This window comes from Arabidopsis thaliana, chromosome 4, assembly GCF_000001735.4.
Source record: "Arabidopsis thaliana chromosome 4, partial sequence".
In the NCBI taxonomy this organism is placed as follows: Eukaryota; Viridiplantae; Streptophyta; class Magnoliopsida; order Brassicales; family Brassicaceae; genus Arabidopsis; species Arabidopsis thaliana.
The window spans coordinates 16,631,402-16,646,778 of record NC_003075.7 but is presented as its reverse complement, the minus strand read 5'-3'; the positions used below and the strand labels follow the sequence as shown (position 1 = coordinate 16,646,778).

At 38.5% G+C, this 15,377-nt stretch overlaps 5 protein-coding genes across 5 annotated transcripts; 1 reads left to right on the top strand and 4 right to left on the bottom strand.

Annotated features, from left to right (window-relative positions):
- Nucleotides 1-1,850: 1,850 nt before the first annotated feature.
- AT4G34950 (Major facilitator superfamily protein) lies at nucleotides 1,851-4,637 on the top strand. The gene is made up of 3 exons (NM_119661.3): nucleotides 1,851-2,358; nucleotides 2,438-3,330; nucleotides 3,764-4,637. The coding sequence occupies exons 1-3, from the start codon at nucleotides 2,020-2,022 to the stop codon at nucleotides 4,233-4,235; spliced, it is 1,704 nt and encodes a 567-aa protein (NP_195221.1). The 5' UTR covers nucleotides 1,851-2,019; the 3' UTR covers nucleotides 4,236-4,637.
- A 191-nt stretch (nucleotides 4,638-4,828) lies between these two features.
- On the bottom strand, nucleotides 4,829-7,253 carry ARO1 (armadillo repeat only 1). Its single transcript, NM_119660.4, has one exon. The coding sequence runs from the start codon at nucleotides 7,017-7,019 to the stop codon at nucleotides 5,025-5,027; it is 1,995 nt and encodes a 664-aa protein (NP_195220.1). The 5' UTR covers nucleotides 7,020-7,253; the 3' UTR covers nucleotides 4,829-5,024.
- A 563-nt stretch (nucleotides 7,254-7,816) lies between these two features.
- On the bottom strand, nucleotides 7,817-9,457 carry AT4G34930 (PLC-like phosphodiesterases superfamily protein). Its single transcript, NM_119659.5, has one exon. The coding sequence runs from the start codon at nucleotides 9,226-9,228 to the stop codon at nucleotides 8,053-8,055; it is 1,176 nt and encodes a 391-aa protein (NP_195219.1). The 5' UTR covers nucleotides 9,229-9,457; the 3' UTR covers nucleotides 7,817-8,052.
- Nucleotides 9,458-9,795: 338 nt separating this feature from the next.
- On the bottom strand, nucleotides 9,796-11,275 carry AT4G34920 (PLC-like phosphodiesterases superfamily protein). Its single transcript, NM_119658.3, has one exon. The coding sequence runs from the start codon at nucleotides 11,032-11,034 to the stop codon at nucleotides 10,078-10,080; it is 957 nt and encodes a 318-aa protein (NP_195218.1). The 5' UTR covers nucleotides 11,035-11,275; the 3' UTR covers nucleotides 9,796-10,077.
- A 354-nt stretch (nucleotides 11,276-11,629) lies between these two features.
- Nucleotides 11,630-15,339, bottom strand: AT4G34910 (P-loop containing nucleoside triphosphate hydrolases superfamily protein). Its single transcript, NM_119657.3, has 14 exons — nucleotides 14,876-15,339; nucleotides 14,616-14,777; nucleotides 14,437-14,526; nucleotides 14,234-14,362; nucleotides 13,933-14,033; nucleotides 13,721-13,832; nucleotides 13,506-13,637; nucleotides 13,348-13,413; nucleotides 13,074-13,259; nucleotides 12,843-12,938; nucleotides 12,621-12,758; nucleotides 12,463-12,545; nucleotides 12,114-12,381; nucleotides 11,630-12,019 (listed from the first exon to the last, which is right to left on the bottom strand). Exons 1-14 carry the CDS (start codon nucleotides 15,116-15,118, stop codon nucleotides 11,945-11,947), a joined length of 1,881 nt encoding a protein of 626 aa, NP_195217.1. The 5' UTR covers nucleotides 15,119-15,339; the 3' UTR covers nucleotides 11,630-11,944.
- Between the last annotated feature and the right edge of the window lie 38 nt (nucleotides 15,340-15,377).

The following is a 15,377-nucleotide window of genomic DNA, read 5'->3' as shown; positions in this document are numbered from 1 at the left end:
GCAAATGATATTTTCTTCACTTCCAGTTATTTTTTTATTTTTTTAATTGGTAGAGTAAAAAAAGATTTATTGGCACTCTAATTTTTGACGGTTAACACACATATACTGCAATTATGTTTAACAAAACTAAACCGATCGATGAAATATTCTTTACTTGGTCGATGAAAATAGTTGTCTCATCCGATGATCCGAATGACTCTTTCCAAGTTGGTACCTTAAATTGTGGTATCTGCTGTATTCCATACGAAAGTAAACCGCGGAATAACTAAATTCTTAAACCATCTTTATCAGAACAAAGCAACTAATCTGCAAAATTGTCAGTGTTGCAAGCTATAAATGTTCCGTACAAGCTACAAATAAAGAAATACAAGGCTTAGCCGATGTGAAACGTACGTTAGAGTTGTACACGATATGTTTTGTGTGAATTTGATAAATTCAAAAAAAAAATTGTTGTACACCTTGATCCTAGTCATGCTGGTTGGTGTATATTAATATATTATATCAGAAAGTGACTGTCATTCTATTTTAATGTGATATTTACGGTCAAAGACATGTTGCATGTAATTGCGCGCGCAATGTATACGACCATTTTTTGATGAAGTAACTCAGCGGGTAAACATTCTATCACTTTCCATTTCATTGGTAAGTACAATATTGGATTTTCTTTTGTGGTATGCACTAGTCGGTATCAGTCCCGAGATGTAATTAGAGAAATATTTGTAACTAGAACTTTTTTCCAACTCTTTCGAATTTTTTTTTTTTTTTTTTTTTGCCGTAGATTTGGAATATGATTCTAACAGAATATCAATACAATATAGCAACTTTGGCTCACTGGTCACTGCTTCATAACATGATAACAAAACTCTCAAGCAACTACTTTCATCTGACCCTTTTTATGTCAAAAAAGGTCTTTCGTCTGAACCGAAAATCAAACCGAGTTGGAAGCTTCTAGCAAAGATAATGAGCCGTACTAGTCACAACTCACAAGTCACACTTTCGAATTTCAAACTTCAATTGAAGATCCGAATATCCACTGCCGTAGTTTGTACGATACTTTCACTCATTTCATGTTGTCATGTGTCGTACAACAGTTTCCAGTTTCCCATTATTATTTAATGTTTATTTATTAATATTTGGACTTTAATTACGGCAGGTTATACTATATGGTATGATAGAATATTTTCTTCATTCCACTGGATTTTGCTAATTATATATATTTATTCCAAATCACAATTTTGATTTATCGTCATTACAAAAACTAAAAAGTAATGACCAAAATAAAAGATATGTAATTTCAGATATTCCGTTCTAACTATTCTATTCTCTTCCTGATTCCATTACCAAACACTGAGAGACAAATAAGCTACTGGCCGCTAATTGGCTATCGCTCTCTTTACATCTTCGAACATAAGCAATAGTTGAAAAATATAACTTTACTAAAAAAATACATATTTTTCGTTAAAAAAAACCTTGTGGTCGTCTATATACTATTCTAATAAGTAAAAAAAAAAAAAAAAAGTAACGGAAGCATGAACTTTCATGCCTGGAAGAAACTACTGGCCAAAACCATCCACTAAATACAACTAATGAAGTAATCATCCTAGTTGAGCATATTGTAATCATCACATTCAAGAAAAATATCCCATGGAGAACAATTTTGCATTATATAAAAAGTTAATTCCTTGTCGACTTTTATATAACACAAACAAGAAGGAGCACATCGTAAATTCATCACCGCTTCTACACCTTCACCGTACGTGTCTCTTTCGTACTTTCTCACTATTTGTCATTCTAATTATAAAGTACAAAAAAATCAATAGTTTAATTATTAAATTAATATTAAAAATAAATACTTTCTACTAAAAGTCTAAAATATTATAACATCGAAGTTGCGAAAAATAAAATAAAATAAACGTAACATTTCACCTTTAAAACCGTACGCAGAGTGCTCAACGAACCCAAACACACTCTAAAAATATCTTCTTTCTCCTTCTTCTTCATTCTTCTCAATATCTCCTAATGGGTTTTGGTACATCTTCTTCTTCATCTTCTTCCTCAGCTCTGAAATGGCTAGGTTTCGTTACTGCCGTTTGGGTCCAATCCATCTCCGGCAACAATTACACCTTCTCAAATTACTCCGGCGCACTCAAATCCTTAATGAACCTCACTCAGTTAGAACTCAACAGTCTCTCCGTCGCTAAAGACGTCGGAAAAGCATTCGGAATCCTCGCCGGACTTGCTTCCGACCGTCTTTCAACTCCGGTGATCCTCCTCATCGGTTCTTTCGAAGGTCTTCTTGGTTATGGTGTACAATGGCTTGTCGTTAGCCGCACGATTCAACCTATACCTTATTGGCAGGTACTTAATCAAACCCTAATTTCTAAATTGAAAACCCTAATTTGCCTCAATTTTGACGGTCACTGTTTCTTGTGTGTAGATGTGTGTGTTTCTCTGTATGGGAGGAAACAGTACGACGTGGATGAACACGGCGGTTCTGGTTACTTGTATAAGAAACTTCCGGCGAAATCGTGGTCCTGTTTCAGGGATTCTTAAAGGATACGTTGGTTTAAGTACTGCGATTTTCACGGATCTATGTAATGCTCTGTTTTCCTCTGACCCAGCTTCGTTTCTTGTCCTCCTCTCCGTCGTGCCTTTTGCCGTTTGTCTCACGGCGGTTTTCTTCCTCCGTGAAATCCCTCCGTCTACTACCTTCGCCGAGGATAACGAAGAGTCTAAATACTTTGCTGTGTTTAACATCGTTGCGGTTGTTGTTGCTGTGTACCTTCAGTCTTACGACATCATCGGAATCAAAACAGGAGCTTTCTCAATCGCATTCGCTTCCATACTTCTCATACTCTTAGCCTCTCCTGTCGCTGTACCTTTCCACGCTTTTATCCGTAGCAAAGTTCATGATGAGCAAGACGTAGAAGGACGAATAGATGAACCTTTACTAAGATCAGGATCTGAGATTGAAGTGGAGGAAACAATCGTAGGTGCTGCAGCGGCGGCGGATAACGAATTGCCACCGTCTCTTAAGCCGTTAAGTAACGAGGAGGAAGAGAATCACGGAACTATAGTGACGACGGAGAAGAAAAGACCGGTTCTTGGAGAAGAACACACCATAATGGAAGCTATGTTGACCGTTGACTTTTGGGTGTTGTTCGTGTCGTTCTTGTGTGGAGTAGGAACTGGTTTAGCAGTTATGAACAATATGGGTCAGATCGGGCTTGCGCTTGGTTACACTGATGTCTCCATTTTTGTCTCCATGACTAGCATTTGGGGATTCTTTGGTCGGATTCTCTCCGGTACTATCTCCGAGCACTTCATCAAGTAAGTCACTTTACTAACATAGATCATCGTGACTTGGAATATTCTTATTGATCACTTTACGCACACGCATTCAAATGCAAATTTATTCTGTGAATGGTGATGTCAGTTTCCTCTGTTTCACCTTTGCTTTGTCGCTAAGGCAGAGTATATTACTTTCCTCTTCCGTTACTTAGAATTGAATATTTTCCATTTACATGATATTTCTTTTAACGATTTTTCAATTAAAGCTTGACATGTTAGTTTCCATATGGAGAAATTTCCTTGTCTAACACTAGACCGGTCCAATAGCTTGTGCGGGGGACCATAACATACTTTTTGCGCTAAAATATCTTTTTAGATTTTCTTTCGTCTTTATTTGAAAACTAAAGATCGTGGGACCTTGAATAATATTTGCTATTGAGACTAATCTTGAATATTTGTTTTAACTTTATAGGAAAGCTGGAACACCAAGACCATTATGGAATGCAGCAGCTCAAATCATTATGGCCGTGGGATATCTACTGATGGCTTTAGCCTTGCCCGGTTCACTCTATATTGGTTCAATGGTGGTTGGGGTATGCTATGGAGTTCGGTTAGCGATAACCGTACCAACAGCATCAGAACTCTTCGGTCTCAAATACTATGGACTCATCTACAACATCCTTATACTTAATATGCCTCTAGGATCGTTCCTCTTCTCGGGTCTACTCGCGGGTTTACTCTACGATGCTGAAGCCACACCTACTCCTGGTGGAGGCAATACGTGTGTAGGAGCTCATTGTTTCCGTATCGTCTTCATTGTAATGGCGTTTGCTTCTATCATTGGGGTCGGTCTTGACCTTTTGCTTGCGTATAGAACCAAGGGGATCTATGCGAAGATTCATGCGAGCAAGAAGACTAAGAAATCTGGTGGTAATCTTCGATGAGAGTGGATTTTGCTTTTGGTGAAAATCATTTTTTGGGTATCTTTAGTTCTATAGTAATATGTAGATTTCTTGTGTCTATTTTCGAAAGAATTTCTATGTTCCATATCAAAGGAAGGGATGATTGTATGTACTACACTTATGCTTACTATTGTTAAAGCCGGTTGGTTAAGTGTGCTTAACCAGCTAGTATGGCTTAAAGTTCAGAAAATGGGATGTCAATAATCTACAATTTCACGAACCTACAAAAGACATTTAATTGGAATGAGACTTACATAGTCACATTACATCGAACATCAATTTCTCTTCAATTTCCGAAGGGACAAATTCACGAAGGGACAGTTTCAATTCCATAGGAGGGAAAATAATATAAGAATCAACTGCATGATAGGGACTGGCTCGGATGATAAAAACCTTTTCCACAATTTTTGTTTATTTGTTTATATGCACTTTCTGTTCTGCTAATTTACACATCTTGTTCGACAAAACCATCTAAATAATTGTAATTCGGTTAAACTTATTCTAGAGTCTACTGATAAACAAGAATACGAAACAAACATAACTCGGAATATTATTTGATATATAATCTATAGTGGTTTTGACTTACAACATAGTCTACATTTATAACAATGTCTATGAGCATCACCAACGTATATATATACAGAGAGCTTCATCAAACCTTGGAGAAGACATAAGTGAACACAGCAAAGAAGAAACAAAACTTGCGAGGCGAAAACAAAATGCAGACTAAGGCAAGAATGTTCATACTAGAGAGTGAAGCTTCGTCATATATCAATGAAATCCTCTTGACCCTCTAGATTGGTAAAGCTCCAATCTACTCTTTGCTTCTGGTAAAATCTCATCAATCGTCGGTGCTTCAACCAAATGAGCTTGCTTTGTCGACCATTCAAGTACTACAAGAACCTCTTCTTGAGCTAAAGTCTCACTGTCCGGTACATTCAAAGCGATATAACAAAGTAGCATCAAAGCCGGGACTTGAACCATTTGTTCTCCAAAGTATACCAGTTGAATCAAATGCTTTGCACCTCCAGCTGCTATAATCGCTTTAGAGTGGTTATCGCGAAGGAAATTCTCGGTACATGAGAATTTGATAAGCGCTACTGCGGCTTCCATTGCAATCTCTGCTTCTCTTTCATCAAGAAGCTTCACGAGTGGTCCAATGATCCTAGTTTCCGTTGCACGGAACGTTCTTGAAAGACTACCGATTGATTTGATACACGGGATTAGTAGGTCCAGTATTTCGTTTTCGATCACCTTAAGTAACTGTTCTACTACAGCTTTTGCAGCAGGAGAGGTTGGTTTAAAGGCTGAACGTCTCAGTTCTGGATATTGCTCTGCTACATCTGTGATTTCCATCATTGCCAAAGCTGAATATGACTTGACTTCATCGTCTCCTTTCTCTAACAGAACCGCGAAACAGAGCAATGCTCTTGACTCTGTTATGCTTCTACATATTTGGAGATTCCCTCTTGAGAGTTGCCACAATGCTCTTGCAGCCATTGCTTTCATCTGAGCTTTAGTAGCTGGATCCTCATACTCTCTTCCTTTAATGCTTGTGCCCATTAATGAAACATGCGTAGGATTGTTCCCTCTAGGGTTTGAACCACCCTTGGTATGATTCTGGTGCTGTTGATTGCTCTGTTTTATCTGATTCTTGTTAGTTCCCGAACCTGAACCTGAGCCTGAACCTGAACTGGGACCTGAACCCTTCATTGCCAATGTGTTAGCAATCAAGCTATGCATCTGGCTCGGTGTTTGATTACTCAAAGGATGTGAAATATTGCTTTTTGTCTCATCTTGCTCATTGTTCTCCTTCTTATCCGCCGGATTCGTATTACTCGCCATAACAACCGTATGGATCGACGACAATGTTTGCTTGTTACTCACGATAGCGTATTTGCTATGTTCTTGAACCGTCTCAAAAGCTAAATGGCTCACGAGGAAACGGATGATGTTGTTCTGAGCAAAATGGTCTTGACATTTAGGATGATTAGAGGCTAATTCAGAAACAGCCCAAGCAACAACAGTTTGAACTTTCATATGACCTTCTTTAAGAATCTTCGCAAACACTTGACACACACCTGCGTTCACAATCTGTTCAACACTCTCTGGATCTCGTCCTAATAACCCAATGGCTCGAGCCGCGTTTTCTTGACCTTCCATTTTACCTTCTTTAGCAAGTTTCAATAACGAAGGTACACCACCTTCTTCAATAATCAACCTCCCGTATCGATCATTGTCACGTGCAAGCGACACCAGGGAAGCCGCTGCATCAGATCGATCATCGAGAGAGCCTGTGAACAGTATCGCAACTTGTTCCCAAATCAAACAGAGGATTGGTTCGTTTGCAGCGATCGGAGGGAGACCTAAATACTCATCGTCACGGTCATCGCCTGAAGCAGAGACACGTAGGAGCCAAGAAACGTCTCCGATTGAATTCTCTAACTGCATCGTGATTTTCCTAAACGCAGCCGCGGGAATAATGGTGAAAACACGTTTCATCAGTCCCGTGGCGCGGCATTTTTCTACGAGGGCTAGGGCTTTGAAGAGGACTTGCTCTGTATCGTCGATGATACGGCGAGTGGGACGTTCGTAGAGATCGTTGCTTGCACGCGCCGCTTGACGGAGGAGACCGGCGAGCTTTTCCGTTTTGGCTTTGACCTCTAGACATTCTTGACGGAATGAGTAAGCTTCGTCTGACGCTTTAGTTATCTGATCCGCTAATTGAATCGGTCTTACTAAGATCTGTTTCACAATATCCGCCATGAGAAACAACAATCAAGAAACTCTTATAACTCAGATTTTCTTTGTGTAATCCAATTGAAAGTTAATGAAGATGGTGGCTTTGATCGCCGGAGACGACGGTGGAGCGAGGCGGGGAGAGAGAGAGACAGAGAGGAAAATGAAATATTGGTGAAACGTTAATTTCTCCGAATTTTTCAAGGAAGAAGAAAGGCTCTCCAAAAATAGACGTTTTATATACAGAAACTGAATCGGATACTTAGTATAATTATAGCAACAACATTATTCGAATGTTGGTGGAGACTATGTATAACGGTCCAATGCTGACTAAAGTCTAAACTGATAAATTCCTGTATAGATTAATTAGTATTGTAATCAACAAATACGCAATGTTGTGCATGCATGGTTAGCCCGACATATTTAATGTTAAAGCAAGAAATTATTGTATATGCAGGACAAAATCACAATCTTGAATGAAGAGGACGAAGAAAATTGTAATAACCATGAGGGTGGGTTTTATTTGAAGCCTTAGGTTAACTAAGATGAGATTATGTCCATATGTGTCAAAGTTCGGGCTTGTCCAAGTTGGCACGGCTTGTGGTAGGTAATAACATAAATGCATTGAGTCTGATTGTGAAGAGTTTCTTGTTCGTTAATAACTCATGATTCTTGATACGTTTGGATGCAAGCAAATTATGGCACAACATAACACAGTCAAGGACACCAGCTTGTCTCTCTTTATTAATCCAGCAAACATCGTGCTCCAATTTTAATTTTTAGAAATTTCTAACAACCTAATGGTTAAAGTGGTACATAATTAGGTTTTATACTTCTTTAGTCATGACATCCACTAAAACATATTCTTTTTACTTAAGGAGAACGGTAGAGCTCAAACATTACAAATTTAAGATATTATGAACAAGGAAAAGTAAAAAGGGTTCACACACACTTTGCATAAAGTTCATCGGCGAAAATCACACACACGCCTTTGTAAATAATGTAACTTATAGTATACGTAAGTCAAAAGCAAATAAATATATTTGGTTCCAATGCTTGTCTAACTTGGAGATATCTTATCAAACTGTCCCTTCATTCTTGCGTGAGTGAGTCCGACGCAGGCATCGACAAAATCTCCTTCAATGAAATCAGTGGACAAAATCTGTAACTTATCTCCATATCCCTTGGAAGCACACTGAGATATAAAAAGCCTAGCGTGTTTTCTGATCCGATCAGTAACCTGTTTAACCCACACAACCGGATTATCTGCTTGCGGCGTAACCGTGTTCTCAACCCGGTAGAAGAATTTCCTAGAAGATATCGGTTGCTGCTCACTCAGATGCTTCAAATTGCTCTGAAATTTCGTCCATGGAAGATCCGTATCGATCCAATTATCTTTTAGATAATCTGAGTTCCAGAGAATTCCACCACGGCTCGGCTTCGGAGATTCTCTAGGTTTCCAGATGCAAATAACCCTTTTCGGCAAAATCTCTGATACCGGCTTGTTGAACAAGTTATCGTCTTGATGTATCAAGAATTGACCTAATTTATCAACCAAGTAAGTCTCGAATTCAAAAGGGTCTTTCTTTCCAAACTCGGTCCTTATCTCCAAGATTATGATCTCAGATTGGGTCTCGGACACAAATCTGATGACGTCATTGAGGACGACATCAACGTTGTACGAAGAAAGAGCTCCATGGCAGACACAACGATCCTCTTGGAAACGGATATCGAGGACACGTGTGCCAAGAACTAGCTGGTCGAAGATGGAGAGCGTTTGACATTCACCCAACCAACGAGTGACCAAAGGGTCCCCAATTCCGTTGGTGGCTGAGTCGTGAGTTCCTGGCCACACGATCTTGTTAAGGGTTAGTTTATCCACAGAGAGATGGGCCATCCAGTTCTTCCGGTCAGGCGAGTGGTAGTCATCCCCAGGGAAATTCGAACCATTCGATTCTTGGAGATTGTCTAGGATTTGTTGTTGCACAAGGACGTCCCGTGGCCGCTGGAGCTGGCTATCGATGAACGATACCGTTGGATTTAGCACTTTTTCTACAACAGTTCTCGCAGAGTCGTTTGCAAAAGAGACCGTCGGATTTACCACTTCTTCTACAACAGTTCTTGCAGAATTGTTTGCAAAAGACACCGTTGGATTTACCACTTCTTCTACAACAGATTTCGCAGAATCGTTTGCAAAAGATACCACAGTGTCTGCGAGTTTTCCGAAAAAAGACATGTTTATTTGAGAGATGAGAACTTTCTTTAGGTTCTTTCTGGTTAAATTCTCAACTTAACGAAGTTGGCCACCACTCCGTCACTAAGACTTTTCCTTTCTAAACCATATATAAGATATCAAGTTGTTGTTCTTTATTATTATATATGAAGTTGTTGACAAGCTATATACATGCGATGTGTTTATTTACAACTATTTCATACGATAATCCAATATTCGATAAAATATTTGTCAGAATGTTCTTAGACACCCTTCTCTTTATTTTAACTTTTTTTCTTCCTAATTATAAGTTTACTTTTGTATAAATATTTAATCAGGCTTTGAAATAAGTCAATAACTAATCAACAAGATAAACAAAATTTAATTATTCCGACGCTCCAAAATAAGACTATAGTTGAAAAATCCGAAAAGAGAAAGATGGTCAGGTTTTAGGCAGGGTCTGTGAATGATTTGTGGTCCAAAATCCAAATCTATTTGAGTGAGCTTAGAAAAGCTGCTCCAAAACATATATATGAGTAATCTTTCTTGAAGAGGTCATTAGATGGCGGATGCGTTTTGGATATTGAGACGCTAATCTTGCCGAAAAGGGTTTCGAAATTTCACTAGGATATGTAACTTGGTACAAGAATCTGAGCAAAATAAAGCAACTGAATAAATTCCCCTGCCTTCTCTTTATCTCTCTGTTTGATTCTTCAAACAGGACGGATAACGAAAAACAGATATAATGTACAATCATAGAAAACTTAAATTACACACTTTAATACATAGCATAACTTAAGATACACGCAACCCAAAAGCAAATAATCTTGGTTCCAATGCTTGAGATCAACCATCGATCGTTCCAGAGTTCTATCAAACCTTTCCTTCGATTCTTGCGTGAGTAAGGCCGACACAGGCATCAACGAAATCTCCTTCGATGAAATCAGTGGACAAAATCTGCAACTTATCTCCACATCCCTTGGAAACACACTGAGAAATAAATAGTCTGGCGTGTTTTCGGATCCGATCAGTCACCGGTTTAACCCACACAACCGGATTATCTGCTTGCGGCGTGACCGTGTTCTCAACCCGGTAAAAGAATTTTCTAGAAGATGTCGGCTGCTGCTCACTCAGATGCTTCAAATTGCTCTGAAATTTCGTCCATGGAAGATCCGTATCGATCCAATTATCTTTTAGATAATCTGAGTTCCAGAGAATTCCACCACGGCTCGGCTTTGGAGACTCTCTAGGTTTCCAGATGCATATAACCCTTTTCGGCAAAATCTCTGATACCGGCTTGTTGAACAAGCTATCATCTTGATGTATCAAGAATTGACCTAACTTGTCTGCCAAGTAAGTCTCGAACCCCGGAGGATCTTTGTGTCCAAACTCAGTCCTTATCTCCAGGATTACAATCTCCGAGTGAGTCTCCGACAAGAATCTGATAACGTCATCAATGACAACATCAATTTCGTATGACGTCAGAATCCCGTGGCAGATTTGGCGATCCTCTTGCACACGGATATCGAGGACACGTGTCCCGAGGACGAGCTGCTCGTAGATAGAGAGCGATTGGCATTCAGCTAAAGGACGAGAGATCAGAGGTATTCCGATATCGTTGGTGGCTGAATCATGCGTTCCTGGCCACACGATCTTGTTTAGAGTTAGTTTCTCCAACGTAAGACCAGCCATCCAGTTTTTCCGATCGGACGGACGGTAGTCATCGCCAGGGAATTGTGAACCGTCAGATTTTTCGAGATTGGTTAGGGTTTTTTCCTCATTAGACACATCTTTTTGCCGGTCGATCTGGTTAGAGAAAAAAGAGAGCATGTCTTGAGAGATTGATGATGAAGAAGAAGAAGAAGATAAGGTTTCTCTTGTGGTTGAGTTTACGACTTGTACTTTGTAGGGTTCACTTATAAATCTGAGAGAGATATCGTGCAGTGTTTGTCTTTTAAGTGTAAAACGTTAAATCAAAGACAATTATTTGTTGTGGGATTGGTTGGAGTTTGACCTCTTTATTCAAATTGATTGGCTATCTAATTAAAAGTTGCCAACAACTATTTAAGAGAACTAATTAGGTCATGATAAACATGAATTGTTAATAAAACGAATATGCGATGTGGTTTATATCAAAATCCAACTTGGTCTATATAATATTAATCAATTTCAAATAGTATATATTTTAGTATTTGAAGTTAGCTTTTCAAAAGTTAAAATTTTTAAAAATATTTTGTAGAATTTATTTAGTCTTAGCTTTGGCATTAATATAAGAAATCAACTCAACAGAAAGTGTTATTCTCAAGTGTATAATTTATGTTGGAAAATGATATATATAGACCACGATGTACAAGTAAAACAACTAATTTTCAATCGGTAAATTTTATCCAATTTGGTATACTTAATTGATTATACACAATCAGTTAGATGACACATGTGGCATAAATACTCGGAACAAAAAACGTGCAAGCATATAATGTGCCAATTCATTTCGAAAATATCTAAATGGGTCCAAAACCATGTGGATTTGAGTATTTTGAACCCTGCAGATATCGTCTTCATAAGCTTACAAAAATCTATTTCAATAAAAACCTCAAAAGGCTAATAATATGCTCACAAAACTTTGTCTCCTGATGCTACATGAATAGAGCTACAAAGATTGATGCTCTCGTCTCCGTTCTTTTGTGTGATTGACTATAACGAGTCAAAATTTGGTTACACTTACGCTAAACGAAATAACTTAAACTGTCTTCTGTTTTTTGGTCGAGCTAGAATCTTTGCCATCCTTCTGGCCAACGGCTCCTCTCTTAGACCCCTGGTTGATTGAAGTAAGCAAACAACATAGAAAAAATTAGCACAAATATACACACAAAACAGAGAAGAAATGGAGAAATTCAGTTGTGTTTTACATTAGGGTTGAAGGTTTTGAGTGGGTCGCTGCCTTTTCTAGACCGTTTCTTGTTTTTGTTGTTGCGACCACCGCCTCCACCAGATCTCCTAGTGTTGCCCATTGCGGCTCTAGCTAGCTTTACCATCTTGCTTGCTTCTTGAGTCTTTGCGTCCACTAGATACTCGGGGATGTCCTTTAGATGTGGTGCAGGTGCAGTCTTACTCAGAGGCTTGTCATGTCTCAACAGATCTAAGTCTCTTGGATTAGCTTCAAAATGAGCTTTTAACCTGAAGAAAGAAGTAGAGAAATTAAGAAGATGAAAAAAATAAGAGAATTCACATCACACACGTAGTTATGTTCTTGCTTACTTTTCAGAGTTGATTATCTCATTCCTCAAATCCTGAGCTCGAGACTCTCGAACCGCAATCTTTGTAACACTCTTTGCCACATCCTGCAAACAAATTGCAACTTTTAATACTGTTCACTTAATGAAAGAAGTAATCATCTTACTACAGAGATTACTCACCTCAGCTCTATATCTAAGAGACTCGACAGCATTTTCGGTCAACAAAGGAAAGGGTGTGATAATATCAATATCCTTGTTCTTGTCGCTTGCTAAGAAGGACTTTATATCTTCAAACCCTTCCATCTCATCAGGAGAAATCTGTGCCAAATAAAGCAGAGCATTAGACTTGCAAAATTTAAAGAGATCATGCCAAACAACAGTATTATTAGACGAGAAACTCACAAGAGAAACGGAAGATCCGCTGCTATATGCTCTCCCTGTACGCCCAATTCGATGGATATATCCAGTAACACTTTGAGGCATATCAAAGTTTATAACCTGTGCATAAAAAAGGTTTAAGGGAAGGTTAAGAGTATAGAGCAAAGAAAAGAAGGATTCTTACAATATCCCAAGCAGCAAAGAGTACAAAAACAAAGAAAAGAAAACCCCCTTAGCAAAAGTCAAGTAGCATACCGTGTGAACTTTTTTGAAATCAATTCCCCTAACTACACCGAACTCAGCATCTAGCTTTGGTTTGCTACGCTTATTATTTTTCTTGTTCTCCTTGTTAGCCTCACCTTTAGCCTCTTCCTTTTGTTTTTTAGTCTGGCTATTATCATCCGTTGCAATCAAGTAATCGAAAAGTCCTGCATTGAATTGCTGTATACAAAAAAATATACACTGATTAATTATGAAACGCAGCTGCTTCCGGAAAAACTAAATCTAGGTGCATGACTTGGTGATGTACCTCAAGGATATGAAGTCGAGAATTCTGAGGCAATTCCCCGTTTAAAATTGCAGACTTGATTCCAAACTGGAAGAAACAAAACAAAAGACTAATTCAATATTATTATTACAGGTACAGTTTTTAGAATCGGAATGCTCGTATAGGTGCCCACAAGTTACCTTTTCCAAGAATAATTTCAACCTGAATCCCATGTCAATTGTATTGATGAAAATCAGAATTTTCTTCTGAACAACCTCTAGCTTCAAGAGAGCAAGAATGTGAAGCAGTTTATCCTGAGCACTGCAAGAGATCTAAGACAAGATAATACACTTATAATCATTAATCAGACCCAGAAATGTGAACTTATAAAAATATCTAAGCGACCGAATCATACCCAAAACTGCTGAACATTACTTGGGACGGCCTCTTCCTTGTCATTATCTTCTGTCAAGGTCAAAACGATTGGGTTGTGCAGAATCAATTTCTTCAATTTTTCGACATCAGAGCTAAAAATTTGCAAAAATATTATTCAGTTAACCATGCAAGACAAACTTCGGAGAAAAATATGAGTCTAAACAGAATCATTATTATCGATATATGTCTAACCTTGTGGTAGCCGACATAAGAAGGCATTGGCAACGCCTTGGGATTATTGATGTTACCGACCTTAGATTATCTTCATATCCATATGACAACAAAAGATCTGCCTGATAACAAAAATATTATCAACATCAACTCTCAAAGAGAGGAGGAATAAAGGAAAAACATGATAGATATAACCACTAAGAAATGCTTAAACTACATGTTCTTCCAAGAAAATCAAATCATGAGACTTCCACTTAAAAGAGTGACTACTAAAACAACCTCTAACAAAGCCACTATTATAATTGAAGCACATATATCATACCTCATCAAGAACCAGAATTGAAAGTGATTCACTGACAGCAGTGGGCTCTAAAACTCCGGCAGCAAAACATTTCGGAATACAAGCAGGTGTGGAGACAAGAATCTCAGGCAGTCCAGCCAATGCATTACGCTGCAAATGAAACATCAAAACAAAATTAGAAAAAAACAATGGAATGCTTTCATGATGAGAAATGCAATACTAACCATATCAGATGCAGACATGCTACTAGTCAACTGCACTGCTTTTAGCTGAACTCTACACAGCTCAATAAGCGATGAAACCTCTGTGTAAACCTGTATTTTTCCAAATCAAACAAGATTTCCCATCAATTACTGAAATAAATGAAAGTAGGAGAGATATGAAACAATGGTCCAAAACAAACCTGCTGACATAGTTCTCGAGATGGAACAAGAATAAATGCAGAAGGAGCAAGCTTCTTCTTGCTCACAGAATCTGCTGAAAATAGCTTCTGGAGCAATGGCAAAAGGTAAGCCAAAGTCTTACCTGAACCAGTCTTTGCCCTAGCAACCACATCTTTTCCTTCCTATATAAGAACAACAGAGACAATAAATCATCAGTCCCAAGATTATATAAGTAGCCACGAAACTCAAAAAAAAGGTAGAGACTTTCTATTATCATTACCAGAATGTAAGGAATGGCTGATTGCTGAATAAGGGTTGGTTTCTCTATACCCTTTTTAGTTAGGGCACGAATTAGACGAGAATCAAGCCCTAGCTCTTCGAAACTTTTAGGTGCCTCTTCTTCTTTTTGCTCTTCTTCTTGTTCTCTGTCGTTTCTCTGTTCCTCAACTTCCTCTGCTTTCTCAACTTCGTCCACCACTTCCGAGTTCACATCCTCCACAGGTTTTAACTTCGTCTTACCCATGGAATATGAAATTTCCGAGTTTGTCTGGTCGAATAGGTTTGAAAAGCGGCGCAGGAAGAAGATGAAGAAGTGAAGGGAAAATAGTCGTAAAACCTCCTCCGCCGCGTTTCCTCTGTTAGACTGTTACTGAGTTTTTTCAATGTCCCAGACCTGATTGATGACTCCAATATTGGGCTTATTTTGGGCTACATTCTTCTTTATGGGCTTAATAATTGGGCTTTTCTATTTTTTGTCGAAAAATGAAAACAAAAAAAAAACA